The sequence below is a fragment of the Rissa tridactyla genome, chromosome 2 (assembly GCF_028500815.1).
Source record: "Rissa tridactyla isolate bRisTri1 chromosome 2, bRisTri1.patW.cur.20221130, whole genome shotgun sequence".
Lineage (NCBI taxonomy): Eukaryota > Metazoa > Chordata > Aves > Charadriiformes > Laridae > Rissa > Rissa tridactyla.
In genome coordinates this window covers 110,443,187-110,460,293 of record NC_071467.1, presented here as the reverse complement: position 1 = coordinate 110,460,293, position 17,107 = coordinate 110,443,187, and the positions used below count along the sequence as shown (strand labels likewise).

The 17,107-nt window shown below is 44.1% G+C and overlaps 1 protein-coding gene across 5 annotated transcripts in view; it reads left to right on the top strand.

Moving 5' to 3' along the window:
* BLVRA (biliverdin reductase A) overlaps positions 1-17,107 on the top strand; it is a 32,133-nt gene that overhangs the window by 3,884 nt on the left and 11,142 nt on the right. The window contains exons 1-4 of one of the 5 annotated variants that reach the window (XM_054192449.1): positions 13,796-13,970; positions 14,077-14,208; positions 15,927-16,046; positions 16,860-16,957. In XM_054192449.1, coding sequence (XP_054048424.1) covers positions 14,090-14,208; positions 15,927-16,046; positions 16,860-16,957 — 337 coding nt within the window. In that variant the 5' untranslated portion in view covers positions 13,796-13,970; positions 14,077-14,089. The other 4 variants (XM_054192448.1, XM_054192451.1, XM_054192450.1 and 1 more) reach the window with 4 other exon arrangements.

Sequence of the window (17,107 nt, the reverse complement as noted above, 5' to 3'; positions counted from 1 at the left end):
CTGTTCCAGTGCTCTGCCACCCGCAAAGTAAAGAAGTTCCTCCTCATGTTTAGGTGGAACTTCCTATGCCCAAGTTTGCGCCCGTTACCTCTTGTCCTGTCCCCAGGCACCACTGAAAAGAGCCTGGCCCCATCCTACTGACACCCACCCTTTAAGTATTTATAAGCATTGATAAGATCCCCCCTCAGTCATCTTTTTTCCAGACTGAAGAGACCCAAATTCCTCAGCCTTTCTTCATAAGAAAGGTGTTTGAGTCTCCTAACCATCTTGGTAGCTCTCTGCTGCACCCTCTCCAGCAGTTCCCTGTCCTTCTTGAGCCAGGGAGCCCAGAACTGGACACAGATAAAAAGGGCTGAGATTTTTTTGTCCCCATTAAATCAGATTCATAAAATTGGGATGGAGAAGGCAAATTAACTCCTGACTTCTGTCTTCTTCTGAAGATATGATACTCTAGCAGCAAAAATCTGAGGAACTCGCAGGAAAGGATAAAGATGGACTCTGTGCTGGTTACAATTCACTGGTAAAGTGATGAGGCTATAAACTGGGATAGTACACTTCTGGCATTGGAGGTGACCATGGGCTTCATCCGCTTTTGTTCTTGGTGTCCAGTGTAAGACAGAATAGGCCTGGTCTTTTCATAAGTATGGAGTACTTGAATTTGTGGTCTGAGTAACCTGGAGTGCACTATCGCTTAAAAACAGCCCTGAGGTGTCTTAGGTTCATCATCCAGAAGTCCGGATAACCGGTACCAGCGGCTGCTGGACATATTTGCTCTAGACAACATGTTTTTCATTTGGACTTTGTAATCTTCTCAAATGGCTACAGCTGAGCAAAAGTTTGATTTGTTTGAAATCTATTTTACATTTACTTACTTGCGTAGCAAAGGGGAATAGCTATCCTTGCATTTAGCCCCGTATTTTCAAAGGTAACACATACTCTCTTGTTCTCTTATGCCTGGCATTTGTAATGAGGCCTTAAGACTAAGGGCTGTTGAATAAATCTTTTCAAAATAAGCAGGTCGTTTGCCTGACTCTGCTTACTGCTTAAAAATAAAAGTATTCTGGCAGGTTTTTCTGACCCTGCATAGGTCCTGGTGACAACCGTCCTGATCTAGTAATATTTGCAACATAGACACAATGAAAAAACAGCAAAAGAACCATAAAATATTCATATTATATGATAATATAAACAGGGCTTAAAGTGGCTTGATGGCAGCTGGCCCTCTATTAGGGAAGGGAGGAGAAGAGTTTCGCATCCTTTTTCCTCCTGCCCCCTGAGCAGGGAATGTGACAACGTAATTCTGTGTCTGCTCCGAACACAGTCTTTATTCCCTTCTGTCTCTGAAGAAGGCCTAATTTTGCACCAGGCAAATGCATGATTTATTTTTTTCTTTTTTTCCAAATGAAAGGTCAGCAGTTTTCTTATGTTTATGGACTCAGGTTGAGGGAGCACCTTTCAGATAAACTGCTGATCCACTGCAGCTTACCACCATCCCAGTCAATTGACCAGTACCTTCCCAGCATCAATTGTCCTCTAATATCAGAAACACAATGTTCCTGCTTTTAAAACATGGGAGGGGAAGTCCTCCTATTCTAGATGCTGCTAAGTTACCAGCTCCTAGGGAAGCATGAAGGTGCTGATAACCCTGGAGATTAAATTTCTTTTGGTTAAATGACTACTAATTGAGGCTTCAACTCTTCATCTTTTGCCTTTGGGATCTCATACTGCCATCCTGACAGAGATGGCCTTTTTCATCAAGAGAATCATTACGAGCAGGGGGAACTGATGCAGTTGCCAAGTCACTCTCCGTCATATTTGAAAAGTCATGGCAATCAGGCAAAGTCCCAGTGACTGGAAAAGAGAAACATCACACCCGTGGCAGAGGGGTTGGACCAGGTGATCTTTAAAGGTCCCTTCCAACCCAAACCATTCTGTCATTCTAACAAAAGGAAGTTCAAAGTACATTCCTTTACAGTGTGCTCATTATTATTATCTTTAATTTCCAGCTCCTACATCACCTTATTTTTGCTTATATGCCTATATCTGGAATAAACTTCCCTATTCCAGACGGCAGAACTAAAATACATGTGGTCAGGAGAAAAAACGAACCAGCCTGAAAGCAGTGGAGACAAATGGCTTGTGACCTGTAAGTCTGGCTCACAAGCCATTGTTTGGCCATGCTGTTAAGCTCTTTCTCTGACTCAATTCAATTCTAACCAAAGCCAATGGATCCAAGTGGAGGACAGATCATTGCAGACAGTGTCAGTTATGTATTCTGAGCTGCTGAGGCTCCACTGTTGCCTTTATCTACACAAGTCTGACCATGGGAGGGAAGAACAGAGATTTATTGTCTGATAGCTAAGGCAGGCATCTATAAAACAGTGACAACTTACAAATATCCATGTGTAGTGTTTGTGTTTATGACACTAATGTAGGATGCCCTGTGTTTTCCATTTCGAATGCTAAAAAAAGAAATGATTTGTCTGAAACCCAGTTTGTGGAGAGGCCACAGTGACGCCTCAAATGTGAATGACTGAAATAATAAAGATTAATCTCATACAGTGAGTTTCTTTCCCAGAACTTCAAAATGCTTTGCTGTATTATGCTAGCAGAAGGGAAGGAGGAAAGAAGGGATTTAGACTCAGGTTTTAAAAAGTTGTAAGTAATACGGCTAAAGTAGTGAGCAGGGTTGCTGTTACATTTTAAAATATCTTTAATGTTACCGTTGTTAACATAGGATTGTGGTAGTTCAGTACAGCCACTCTTTTCTTTTCAGAACTCAGTGACCTCTTTTGTCACTTAAAGGGGTGGTGCAGTTAAAGGCATGGACTTGAGGAGGGGACGGCGCTCTCATCTTGCAGAAAAAACGCAGTGGACTGAGTATTGTCTGATCCTGAGCCTTTGCAGTAGCTAATTCAGTCGTTGCAAAGTTAGGCGGTTGTGCCGGTCCTGCCTTTGATGGGATATTATCCATTTGTTCAGCCACAGTTGCAAATAAAATTCTGGTCCCCGTTAAGTAGATCCATTTGGCAGAGGAAATCAAGAGAGAGGTACTCAGTTGTTTTGTCCTGATTACATGGCCATGCTGGTTCTGAATAGGTTGTGTATCTAAAATACTCCTCTGAGCAGGCATTCAGCATCACTAAAACCTTCAAGCTCTGCATCTTTGAAGGTAGATTATGAGGAGTAAAAGATTTTTTAAAGCCTATTCACCAATTATAGCTATTTTTTACAGAGATTTTTGTGGGGGTCATGAGCCAGCAGCTTCACTGGTCCCAAATCAATGAGATTTAATAAAGTATGTAGAACCTTCAGTAGCCCTAATACACAAACCCCTAAAGCACAATCCATCCTGTATCCTTCTCTGGCTAATGTTACTGCACAGACCCAACCATCAAGTCAGGTTATCATTTTTAATGAGTTTTTTATTCATTACACATCCATGTGCAAGATGGGAATACCTGATCTGGGAGTTGCAATACATATTAATTTCTCTGTAGGCGTGTTTTTAATATTAGTAGTTGTTGGAGTGGCTTGAGCCAAGTAGGACCTTGTGCTTTGCTTGCAGTTGGACCCAACTCGATGGCTGTTTTTAGGTCTTTTTAGAGACTTTTTGGAATGCTAAATCTGGTGATGGCAGATCTGTAAAGAGGCAGACAGTTGTAAATAGGAACCATTTTGTAGGTCATTCTTTTGCTTGTTTGTCAACCCTGAGCGTGAGCCTGAGTGTGCCACGCAGGCTGGCACACTGGGAGGTTCAGTCAGGTTTAGGCATGCTCAGAGCTGTCTGACTGTACAGGCAAATCAAAATTAGTGGGTAATTTAGCCATCTTCTTGGCATATAAAACTGCCTCTCTGCTTGTAGGGTTTGATAGGGATCCTTCCTAGGAATCAGAAGGGGACATGTGGTGTTTGTTTTTGCAATGTTTTGCAATGCTTTCAAACAAAGAAAGCATTGTTCTCCCTAAAATTTTGCATGGGATCTAATGTGCAGTTGAAGTACTGTGGGAAAGAAGCTTTTACAGCATTCCTGTTACCTTTAATTTTTTTTTTTTTTTAATTAACTTTCTTATCAGTAGGGTTTAAGTAGGATACCAAATGTCCCCGCTAGTGGCTGATGTTTTGGTAAAGGTGTTTTCAGTTTCTTGGGACAATTGTAGCAGATAAGTAGCATATCAGGACTACTTGACTGCTAAATCACAGTGAATTGCAGACTAACTCTTCCTGAGAGAGCAGGCCAGTGGCTGGCCTGCGGGATTCTTGAGTGTTGTGATGCCCAATGTCTGACCAGCTACAATTTATGTATATATTATTTACTCTGAAGAGAGTATGTGGCAGGCTTCTGGTGTTATGAGTTGCCATTACGCTAATGATGGAGGCAGAGGATTTCATCAGCCAAGCAGTATCTTTATGGTGACTGCGGCATGTAGCGGGAGTGCTTTTTTCGTTTGGCGAATTCTCAAAATAGGTCAGCCTGTTACAGATCTGGGATGCAGTGACCTTTAGCGGACCGGAAGATAGGTATCATCTATTGGATTGAGTCCATAAAGATATTAAAAGACCATACTTGTGGCTGGATATGTGTTTTGTTCTTGTGCCTACTAATATTGCAGTAAACAGCAAAAGCTCTTATTTCTTTATGTGCTTGTAGGAGTATTCTCATTGATATAAATGGAATTACTCGTGATTAAAGCGAAGCATGCATGTAATTCCGTGGAGGGTTCGGGTTTCAGATGACTTTAACAGCAAGAGAAAGGAAAGAAAAAACCAATTTTTTGTGTCATGCATTAGATGGCATTGTTTAATATAGGTATTTCAATACAAACCTTAATTGTAGCCACCTTTTCTAGATGTCTGATCTGTGTGGGATTTCCTACAGCAAAGAAGAGAGGCTGTAATAATACCTATTTCTTACATTGCACTTATCTTCAGTAGGTCTGAGAGTGCTTTACATAGGAGAGAGGTTTCCCCTACTCTTGAATTGGGAGGAATGACAGGGAAAGGGGATGTGATTGGCTTGCTGTAGGTCACCCAGTAAACTTCTGGAAGAAAGTAGGAATACAGCCTGGAAACGCAGCTTCCCTGCTTCTGCCCAGCCCAGCTCTGCATTCGCTAGGCACTCTGAAGAAAAAAAGGCTTATGGAAAGGACTGCAGTGATGGGCAGGGAAATTCAGGGCCAGGTGTAGTAACTGAGAAAATATTTCAGAACATTTTTCTGTAATTGTCCATCGTCACTTTCATTTGTATTAAAGCAAAGGCTTGGAGGCCGCTCCTGGCATTGGATTTTACCTGCAAAGCATTCGTAAAACTATCAAGTGAGATGGAGAAGCATCTTCTTTTCGTAGGTGACACAGCAAAAACAAAATGAGCAGCACAGGGAGGGAAGGGAAGTGCTGAGGTTATTTGGCATGTCTCAGATCTCTGGCCTGTCAGCTACACCTCTTGTGATTAGCTTCTAGTAAAGTTTCCCCAAAAATGCAGGTATGGTTGGATGTTTTAATGGAACTTGAAAAGCTCTCAATTTTAAAAAGTGTAAGAGTCACCACAAAACAGCAATATCTTTGTAAGAAATAGGTGTTTAAGCAGAGTCTCAGTTATTAGTGTTCAGCTGCTTAGCCGTGTGGAGGTTTTACTCTGGTGGCTTTATTGTTCTGTGGGGAACCATGTAGGGGACATGGTTGACCACAAATCCACAGGGACCTCGCAGAGTTCAACTATGTGATAGCTTTAGTGTTTACGTGGGTATTAAGTCCAAATAGTGGTGGAGGATGTGTTTTGTGCCTTTTTTTCTTTGAGCTAGTACCATTTTTAGCTTTACTCAGGGTTATTTTCTCCAGCCTGTGTTCAGGCACAGACTGGTAGTGTAGCGATAATATTGTTTGATCCCAGGGAAAATTAGGATCTGTGAATTGCTGATAGTTCCGTACCACTGCTCATTCTCCTGCGTGCTCATCTAAAATTGGACTTCACTCCAAAGTAACTGACAGTCGTTTGTTAAAACACTCCTCTCTCCTTCTACCACCGTAGACAAATTCACTTTCAAAAATTGTTATAGCACATTAAAGCCTGGAAGAAATTTTTAGGACTGTTTGTGGTTCTCTCTGCTTTAGTCATGTACTAATTAGCCACATACAAGCAGCCTTTTGGTTTAAAGAATAGCTGGGATGAGGCTGCAGTTACGTGGAATTGTTTATTTACCCACCAGAAGTTTCACAAGACTCTCTGTAATTCATTCCGGAGTAGTTCCTGGAAACTTAACATTAGAACATATGATTCTGTAAGTAGGGTGGTGGTTGTGAAGGACGCACTCGACCCCTTAACTGAAGTAGCAGTGGTTTGGTGCAGGCTCCCAAGGAGGTGAAGGCCTGAGCCGTAGCCAGGCCAAGAACTCCTTTAGTTTTCAACCTGTTCTCTGAAAACCCACAAAGGAACAAAGTGCACAAATCACCATTTCCCCCCCCAAAATGAAACAATACAGGTTATCTCAGGGTAGAGTTTCAAACAGATGAGCCAGACTGAGGGCTTAGCTTTTCTGCACATCCCTGGGACTCCATCTCAGAAGTTTTATTTGTCTTGGTTTTTCCTCTTCAGACTAGCAACCAAATCTGAACCACAAAGGGTGACTGCAGACAGAGAAGGGCAACGGGACAAAATTATCTTTCCTACCCATGCACGTACCTCGCAGCACTTCTGATTCAGTCCTCCACAGGGTGGAATATGTCATGTATTAAAAACAGATTTGCAGATTCTTCCAGTACCTCTCACGGTTTTATATTAGTTTTGTGAGATGTTTTTGCTGCAGGTGTGGAGTTGCAGGCTGTGGAGAGAAGGCTTTCTGTGATGGCAGTCAGGACTGCTGCAGACTCTGGAGTTAGTAGAGTTAAGTCGCAGAAGTATGTTTTAATAACTGTTTTCCTTTCTGCTTAGGTACTAATGCTGGAGACAGTCTATCTGTTACAAGTGCAGCCATTTATTATTAACCATCACTGCATATAGTAGAGGTGCTTGTTTGGCAGCTGTAACACAGCATCTGGCCGTATCTCAACATAACTATATCAACTTCAGCTTTGGCAGCCAGCTGGAAAACCAAAATTTAATCAGAAAAGCCAGGCAAATAAGCCTGCGTGTAAATTTAAGCCGGTGCAGGTGTATTGTTCAAATGGCATTTAAAAATTAAGAAGAAAAGCCCGCTCTGGCGGTTTCCAAGGTACAGTGGTGCCAGTCAGGATGAGAGACTGTTTTCTGCTGGCAAACCTCTGCGAGAGTTGGTGCCTTGAAGGTGTAACTCACCTACCAGAGCCTGCGTGCCTGCCAGGAGACTGTGACTTGGGTTGCGATAGCCAGAGAGATGGGTGGAGAGATGGAGAGGCACTGGGGAGGGTTGATATTTAGGACCATAACAAACAGCTCTCAAGGAAAAATGGGGTTCCTCTACAACTTCTGGGTGCAGTTGTTTTCCTCTGAAGTATGGAGACTGTAAATGGTCTTGGCATGTTTTCAGGAAAATTCCTCTGTCACTGTCATTTTATGTTCAGTCAATGCTTTTAAGGAGAAGAAACAGAGGGACAGAGTGTTGGGAGTTGCCTTCTTGACTGTCTCAGCCTTGCAGAAGGGCTTTACTTTTATCTCTAGGTTGCAGCAAAGGCAGAGCAAAAACGCAGACTCCCGCTCCAGCATGTTAGCATTCGAACAATTATTTCCTTTGCCTCCATTTCTGTTTATCCTTTTTCTTCAAGTTCTGCCTTCAGTTAAAATTAGTGAGCCTGTTGTTGGGTCTGCTTCCCCAAGGTACTTCAGCGCATACAGAGGTTAAAGTGCATAAGTGGTTTCCTGCAGAACAAAGGATATTTATGCCTTTGAACAGGCTGTTAAATTGGAGCATCGGTGCAGTTCTTCCCTTCTAAAAAACAACAGTAACAAAAGCCACACTGTTCAGCTTCTGCTTTCTCTGCTCCAGGCAGATGCGTCTTGCTATGATCAAACAATATGAGAGTAAGATATGGTAGCGCAGGCTACAACATGTACCAGCAGCCTTAGTACAGCATCTACCAGGGCTCTGGGTATTTGAAATCGGAGATGTAAGGATAGAAGGGACCTCAAGTTTTCAACTTGTTGATTTTACAGTGACTGCTGATGTCTGTCCAGTGTTCCCCTAAAACTTACGTAGAGGAAGACGCTGCAAGCCTTGTCTCAGAGCTTTGCTGCTGTAACAGAGAAAATGTTCTCTGTGATGGCTGATCCACAAGTCTGCTGCACAGGGAGCTCTGGAGCACTTCATCGGTCCAATCTGGCTTAAGTTAGGGGAAAATACCAGGTTGAATCTGGCAGCCTGAGAGGGTTGAGGCTGCTGCAGCTCCATGCTCCCAGGTCCAAGCAGTCGTGAGGCTGAAAACATATTTGCAGTCAGCACATGCACACAGAGCACATATATACACCATGTATATACACATGTACATGGCCGGTTGCAGAGATCACACACAGACAGAGCGCTTGCACAAACACAGACAACACCAGCAGCTGTATCCTGCTTCCCTCTCTGGCTGAGCAGGATAGAGGTCTGCTGGTGGATCCCGCCAGCAGCTGGGCTCAGACACTCCATCTGCCCAGTAGCTACCCCTGAATCCCAGTCTCCCCAGTTGCTGGCCCTTGGCCGTATGAGCCCCCCTTTACTCTTCGGAGCAGTGGGAGGTGGCTTCCAGGTCAGTGGGGATTGTGTGGTGTATTTATTAGTGGCAGGAAGGAAATGACAACATATGTCACCACTCAGGCTTGGTAGAGTTATAGATTTAATGTAAGCAAAGCTGTGATGGGTATAGGAGGGGGTGCTGGAGAGAGTGAAAATTGCTGAGGAATTACTGTGGCGGTGAAATGGTTCAACTGTTGAGTATGCAAAAGTGAACTAACCTTGATAGCAGCCTTTTCAGATTAAGTACTCATCTGCGAGGCTTCTGCTACTCTTAAGATATGCGTGGCAGTAAAATGGTAGTCACTTTAAGTAGCACACTTAAACAGACCAGGCTGGGAGTGCTCCAGGACAGCCTCCCACATCAGTGTTATGCTATTGCAGGTGACATTAATTGCAAAATATTTTGATTTCTGATGCGAGTCACTCATTCATACCTGTGGGAATGAGACTTTGAAAACTGCAGGGAGAATGCATGAGGCTTACTGAAATTCTCTGTATTTCATCAGAGAAGGTACCTTTTTCTCATCCTGTAATGTCTAGGTATGCCATGAAAAGTTTTCTTGAAGGGGAGATAATTCTTAAGTTCTGCCTTTTATCTTGCCTCCGCACTGGCTTTGCATGGCCTTAGCAATGTTGCACAAAACAGAGGTAAGCCTCGCTTCCCTAAAGCTTACTACTGTGAGCATTAGGGGTTTTGAGATGTAGGGGTTGAAGTCCCTCTGTGATTGCAGTGGGGAGGAGCACATTTGCTGTGTGACTGATCCCTTTAGGCATACTCCACTGCCTGTTTTACTGATAAGTTTTGCAAGAATACTTGGGATGATGGGACGATGATGTATCTGTGTAGGATAAATGATCCTCCTCAGCTAGATGCCTTTCTTGGGTCTGCCTCTGTGTCATGCAGAGCTCATCCTCTCTTGGTAAGAGGAGCCACTTGTGTGGGCTGTCAGTGGGAAAGAGGTCCTGCACCAGTCTGGAGCCACTAAGTCCCCCATCCTGGTTCAGAGGGGACCCTTTGTGCAGCTGGCAGAGCTGCCTGCGACCAGGCCAGGGCGGTTGCTGCTGGGCGGTGGGAGGCACTCTTAAATCACAAGCTGTAACCACGAAGGACATCCCTTTCTAATCTTCTCACCAGCCCCTTTGCTTTCATATAGCCAGTTAGGAAAGGGTGGAGAAAAATGCTTTTGGGTGCTGGCTGATGTACTGTTGTATCACTTACTGTACAATTTTTCAGTATGACAGGAGCCAAAGTTCAGCAGCCTTGAAAATGCCTCTAAAATCTTTTTGTCAAAGCTTTAACTGAGGTCACCTATCTTAAGAAAAGGCATGGAAGAGGCAGGCACTGCAGTTTAAGGTTTGGGCTTCCTCTTTCATCATTTTTGTACTTGAAAGATAACTGTAGCTGTTATCCTAGTATAAAGGTTTGAAATAAGGAGTAAATTTTCATATATTCATCTGGACTCTCAGATCAGTATTCTCTATTCTGCTCTTACCTTGTTCATGACAGTTCCAAAAACCATCTAATGTACCTTTCTCCCTGAGCAGCTCCAGGATTTGTTGTGTGAGCAAAATGAGGGTAATAAAAAGCAGCAGCAGGGATGCAGACATAGCGATTTTTCTCTTAGCTATGCGCATAAGCAAAAGTTCTGTAATGTACATTTAGTAGCTGTCTCTTTCCATGTGGATACCGTATTAGCCTGTAAACCCTTGACCTGGACCGAATGGCCTGTTGCTATGGCAACAGGTTGCATAGTAACCGTTTTTGTTCCTAGGTTGAAATCATCTTGCTTCTCTTAAATGTGACTTTTGGGGAGGTCAGAAGTTCTTCATCAGATGAAACTAGGAAAGTTTTTTCAAAGGAGAAGCAAAAATGTTGATGTTCTGCAACCTGAGCATCTGCTGAGAGATGTTCTTTGTTCATGGCAGTGCAAGAAGGTAGGCAGCTCCCCCACCTTCTCCACTTCATTGAAGCGGAGGTCAGCAGCTCACCAGAAAAAAAAAAAGGCATTTCTTGGAAACAAGATGACTGTAGGAGCTTCAGGGGAATTTGTCTGCTGTGTGACTCCCACTCCCAACCCCACTAAAGACACTAGGCAAACATTAACAACTTAACGCTCCAGTAACCTTGAAAATTTCTGAGCTTAAAGTAAGCCCCTGATCAGCTGCTCTCCAGCTGGACTGCTTCTAAACCTCTGCTGACCCGGTCCTGATTCACACTGGAGCCCTTTGTGAATCTGAATTTTAAAGAATTACAACCATACAATTCAGAAGAGCAGTTTTTTGGCTCTTTGATGGCTCTGCTTGACAAGGTCGTGTGGGAGACTGCCATGTGGGGCAGAGAGGCTGAGCTTGATCTACAGGACCAGACAACGTACTTCCAAGGGTGCTGAGGGACCTGGCTGATGTCACTGTGAGGACACCTGGCAATCACAGGAGGTTTCTGGTGGCTGGAAAAGGGAGGGCAAATATTGTGCTCATCTTCAAAGAGGGAAAGTGTGAGTGTCCTAGGAACAGCAGGCTGGTCAGCCTCACCCAAGTCCGTAGGAAGGTAATAGATCAAATCCTCCTAGAAGCCGTCTTCAAGCACAAGAGCTCCAAGAAAGCATTTGTGACCAGCCAGTGTTGGATTTACCAAGGGCAAATCGTGTCTGACCAATCCTGTTGCCTTTCATGGTGAGATGATTGACCCAGTCGACAAGAGGAAAACAGTGAATGGCTTTTAGCTTGACTTTAGCAAGGCCCTTGGTGTGGTCTCGTGTAGTATTCTTATGGCCAAATTGGTGAGATGTGAATCAAATGAGCTATAAGGTGGGTGGGAAATTGTCTCAAAGATTTGTGATCTGTGACACAAAGTTCAAGCAACAGACAATGAACTAGTCCAACCACTTAGTAGCATCCCTTGGGATTGATACCAAGGCCAGTACTGTTAAATGTCGTTATTAATGACCTGGACAATGGGACGGAGTGCAACTTCAGCAAGTCTGTGGATGAAATCAAACTGGGGCGAGTGGTCAGTACACCAGAGGGGCCTGGGCAGGCTGCAGAAATAGCAGACAGGAACATCATGAAATTCAGCAAAGGCAGATGTGGAGTTGTTGTCCAGGGTGGAATAACCCTGTGCACCAGTACAGGATGGGGACTCTCTGGCTGGAGTCCAGTGGAGGGGAACAAAGAATGGTCATCTGCTGGAGCAGATGATGAATGAGGAGCAACGGAGGAATCTGGGTTTGTCCAGCCTCCAGAAAAGAAGGGTAAAGGGGGGTATTATTGCTTCCTACAGCTTTCTGATGAGAGGATGTAGAGGAGCTGGAGCCACAGTCTTTTGGAAGATGGGTAGTGAAATGGTAGAAGGCAATGCAGGGAGCTCTGAGTGGATACTAGGAAGATGTTCTTCCTGTCAGGGTGATCAAACGCTGCAGCAAGGGCCCTAGGAGGTTGCCATATTCCCATCTGTGGGGACAGTCAGAGCTCAGCATGGCCCTAGTACAGCTCAGTGGGGTTTGGATTGGGTGACCTCTAGGGGCTCCTTCCAACCAAAATCTTTCTGCAAGTAGCAGTCTCTTGTTTCTTTGGCCGTAGAAAAAAGCAAGTGTAACTGAGAGCTCAGCCCAGGACTCTGCCTGTGGGTGGAACTGAAAATGGGTTGTGTGGTTATGTTAGACTCCTTTCCTCCCATCTCTCTCAGCCCTGTACATCTCTCTTCCCAGGTGACCAATGTCATCATGTTATACCTCAAATATTTGGTAATGAAATGTCACTGTAATCCCCCTAGAGAAATCTTCCAATATCACTCATTTCTTCTTTAATATAAAAGACACCGCTGTGTATTGTACCCTTTTGGCATGTATAAAGTTAGCAGAGTTCAGGAATATATACATAGGCAGGAGCTTATAGAAAAACAAAATCCAGACATGACATGTGATTGGAGAGGGACTTTCTTTTATTTTGTTTTTTCTTTGTGCCGGTTGATGTAATGTCTTAGCAGCTGTCAACCCCTAGCGCTGTCTGAACAGTTACTCACAGCTGTGCTGCTGCACTCTGATCCTGTCAGACAAGAGTCACAAGGAGGAGTGAAGCGGGGTTGTCCATTTATCCATTTAAGTCTCGGAAGGATTTGAAAGGTTGCAGCCAGGTAGTGGAAGTTAATGAAAGAGTTCACTCAGGTGAAGGCATTGGCAGTGGCAAGAAGAACACTGAAACAGAAGAAATTCTTTGCTGTGAGGGTGGTGAGGCACTGGAACAGGTTGCCGAGGGAAGTTGTGGATGCCCCATCCCTGGAAGTGTTCAAGGCCAGGCTGGATGGGGCTTTGCGCAGCCTGGTCTAGTGGGAGGTGTACCTGCCCATGGCAGGGGGGTTAGAACTAGATGGTCTTTAAGGTTCCTTCCAACCAGAACCTTTCTATGATTCTATGAAACAGTTTGAAGGCATGTGGGAGGATGGAAGTAATAAAAAATGCAGAGGGGCTGACTTGGCTTGGTTTCCAGCCGTTTTTCCTGTAAATCTGAAAATGAAAATTACTTTGCAATGTGTCACTAGTCTTTGGGGTTTGGTAACCGTGCAGGTTTGAAAGGTTACACCAGTTGCCCAGTGCTTCCGCAAATCAATGGCAAATCATAAAAGCAACAGGAGAATTTATTGCCAGTGGCCCAGCAGCCCGGCCAGCGAGAGAAATACCTGGCTCGTCCTCCATATGATGCAATTGTGGCAGGGATGTCCTTTTGGGAGATGTAAATCTCGAGGACATATCTGCTTGTCATTAAAGAGATGGCAGAGCTTTCTTCGTGCATGGAAATATCAAGCAAGCATCTTGACTGAATTATCAGAGGGTTGGTTGTGTCTTGATATTGTCGGACATGCCAGTGGTTACATGGGGGAAGAAAAGATGCTCTTTGCTTCCTGTTCCAAAGTATTCCGGCTATGCTGCCGCGCGCTGCAAATGTCCGTGTGGCAGCTCAGGGCAGGCTGTGCTGCAGACGCTCAGGAAGTCAGCAGGGTTTATATAAAGCTCTGCTGGGTTTGCAGAACCTTTTGGCTCCTTTCCAGCGTGGAAGCGGCGATATAAATAGAAGAACGGCTCACTTTTGAAGTCTGCCTTCTATTCACGGAAAGGAAGAGCTCTGTGCCAGAGCTGTGATCTAATAGCTGTTAAATACTAGTCTCAAGACCAGTCCTGTGCCGGGCTGAACCGCTTGACCACATTTCAATGGGATGTGAGAGAGTTCAGTAGTCTATGGCATCACATCTCTGGTAGCTGGTTGCTGACATCTGAAGAAGGTTTGGCTGTATGAAAGCAGAGCTCAAGAGTAATCCATCCTCCCACCTCCCCTCCCCAGCTGCTCCTCTCCCCGCTAAAAGAAAAAAAATGTTGCTTTTTTTTTTTTTCTTCAGTTAGATTAACAAAATGTTTGGGACTGTGGTGGTTGGAGTTGGAATTGCTGGCTTAGCACGGATCCGAGACCTGATGAATCCAATGCCTTCTAGCCCTTCTGAGCACCTGAAACTCTTGGGCTTTGTATCCAGGTTAGAAATTTCATTTTAGCATGTTTAATATGGATATTGTAACATTTCTTTCTTCTGGTGCACACGCCTTTCCATGTGGGGGAGTATCATTTGAGGGGGGCGAGGGGTGAATATCCAAAGTTTTCTATTTCTCTTATAATTAAGGCTGTCTGAAAAGGGAAAGTTTATGTAAATATGGCTGTCATTCTGAGTGGCAGCTAGGAAATGAGCACAGAAAGCTTTTCAAGAGGGAGCAAATAGGTTACCTCAGTGAGATACCTTGAAGAAATGACTAAAATGAAAGCTGAGAGACATTCTCGCTGCAGGATCTGTGTGATAAAAAAGAAGTGCAGTTCTGTCTGACTGAAATTTCCTGTAGGTTTAGGACGGTACAGACGACAATGACACTAATGAGCTAATGTCTGCATGACATTTGTAGAAATGTTTAAAAAACACAAGAAGTTTTACAGAGTTTTAAAAAAGTTGTGGTGTTTTTTGTTTTTTTTTTACAGAAACATGTTGTAAAGCTCCTAATACTGCAACTTCATCATAACATTGTACTTTTTTTTTAAATCAGGTGCTGAACCTGTAGATGCCTTTAAAGAAAATCCCTTAATTTAGTACATACAGTAAGGTTGCCTGTTAGAGAACAAGAGTTTTTCTCACTAGCTTGGAGCTGTGGAAATTAAGTGTATACTACTCTCTGCCCCATAACAGCAGAGCATAAAGGTTTTAAACAGTTAGGCAGTACATATATGGATCTCAGACTGTGAATGTATTTTTCCAGCTCTATTTAAGTCATGCAGTCAGGGTTGTTTGAGACTGGAAGGACCTGTTAAGTCATCCAGTTTATGTCCCTGCCGAATACACTCTTGGTTCCCTGATGCCTTTGCTAGTGCTACGACTAGCCTTGAACAACACTAAAGATAGGGCTTCCACTACTTCTGGTGAGAAACAGTGCTGTCGAAATGCAAAATTCGCAGACAGGTTGCTTGGATTTGTTGCCTTGCTCTTTGCATCCCAATCACACGCAGACATGACCAGTCTTTGCTTTCAAATCCTGCTTGTGGCCTACCCTCGTGCCCTCCGTCACCTATCCTTACACTGTCAAGGTGTCTGCTCCAGTTTTTGCTAATGCACAAGGCTTTTGCGGGGAGTGTGTGTGTTTCATTTTCAGGTGGAGACGTACTCAGGGTGGTGGCCAAGAGACCCTTCTCCTTAGCACTGACATGGTGTGCGTGTTGTGAGTTAGGAGCCATCATAGCCGTGCATCTGCTTTGTCCCTCTCCTGCTTATCTGCACTTGTAGTTGCATGTGTCCCTGCCAACTCAAGTGCTTTTGCCTGTGTTTTCCAGCATGCTGAGAGGAAGTTCTCCCCTAAGAGCACTGTCCTCTTTCAAGTCACTGTTTTAAAATGGCTCTTTGGTAGGGATGCTTATTAAAAAAACCCCAAAATACACCAAAACCAAAACCCACTTTACACTTCAATAGTAGGACAGTTTCTGTACTGATACCACCACCCACACACTGGCCCATGTGTTTTGTTCTTTTGTGCACTTCACATCTGTCTGTAAGTCCTCGTGCCCTTCCTGGATCACAAGCTGCCTTTGTTCTACCCCAGTTGAACTCAGTGAGACAGTGGTCCATGGGAACAATTTCTAAGTGCTGCTGCACAACATGTCGTTGGGAAGAATGGATTGTGCTGGTTACACTCTGGTTGTATTTATGCTAATACGCAGGAGAAGTTTTGGCAATATTAATGAGGCCAAGCAGATTAGCCTGGAAGATGCTCTAAGAAGCAAAGAGATACAGGCAGCCTTCATCAGCACAGAGAACAGGAGCCATGAAGAAACCATCAGGTATTTTGAGTTTTTTCTTTTGTTCTCTTTTCCCACCCTTTCCCCTGTAATTTAGAAGCATAGAGGAGCTGCAGGAGGGGATGTGGACACTGGAGGAGAGACTGCCAGACTAGAAGTCTGAAGTGAATGATAGCGAGTTACCTAGAGCACCCAATAAGCCCTGGAAGAGGGTAGGATTCAAGATGCACTCATTTCCCAAGTAATTCCAATTGCGTACCTGTGTTTGATGAACAGGCAACTTAAAACAGGATTCAAAGCCTTTCCTCACAGTTTATATAGAGGAAGGGCACTCCAGTGTCCCACTCCAGCCACTCAAGTGTCTGGAAGTTAGAAATTGCAGTGCTCAATGCTGCAGCATTTTAGTGACTTGCTGTAGGTAAGTAAAGGAATTTTGTGGAAAAAGGAGAATTAAACCCCAGCTTTCCTGGTATTTAAACGTGCGTTACAGCCACCACATCATCCTTGCTAGGAAAGTAGCCATTTATTTCTTTTACTCCACGTAGCGCATTTTTCCAGATGGGGCTACCTGTGGGAGAGAGATGATTATCATAGAATCATAGAATCATTTAGGTTGGAAAATACCCTTGGGATCATCGAGTCCAACCATCATCTCCACTCTACAAAGTTCTCCCTTACACCATTTCCCTTAACACTATGTCTAAAGGAGTCTTAAACACATTCAGGGACGGTGACTCCACCACCTCCCTGGGCAGCCTATTCCAGTCTCTAACCACCCTTTCTGTGAAGAATTTTTTCCTAATGTCCAGCCTAGGATGATATACTTTTTAAAGACTGATCTTGTATCCCTTTCAGAATGTTTTTAGAAGCTGGGAAACATGTCCTCGTTGAGTACCCCCTGGCTTTGTCTGCTAAGGCGGCCCATGAGCTCTGGGAGATGGCTGAGAAGAAAGGTAACACATTTGTTCTCAAGAGTGTAAACAGCATTACTTGTTGGGTAGCACCAAAGGCATCACACTCAAAGGCAGGGCTCCAGTCCATTAATAATGACGCACAAGGGAGTATGCCCATCTCACAGATGAGTCAATGTAGGATTTAAGATG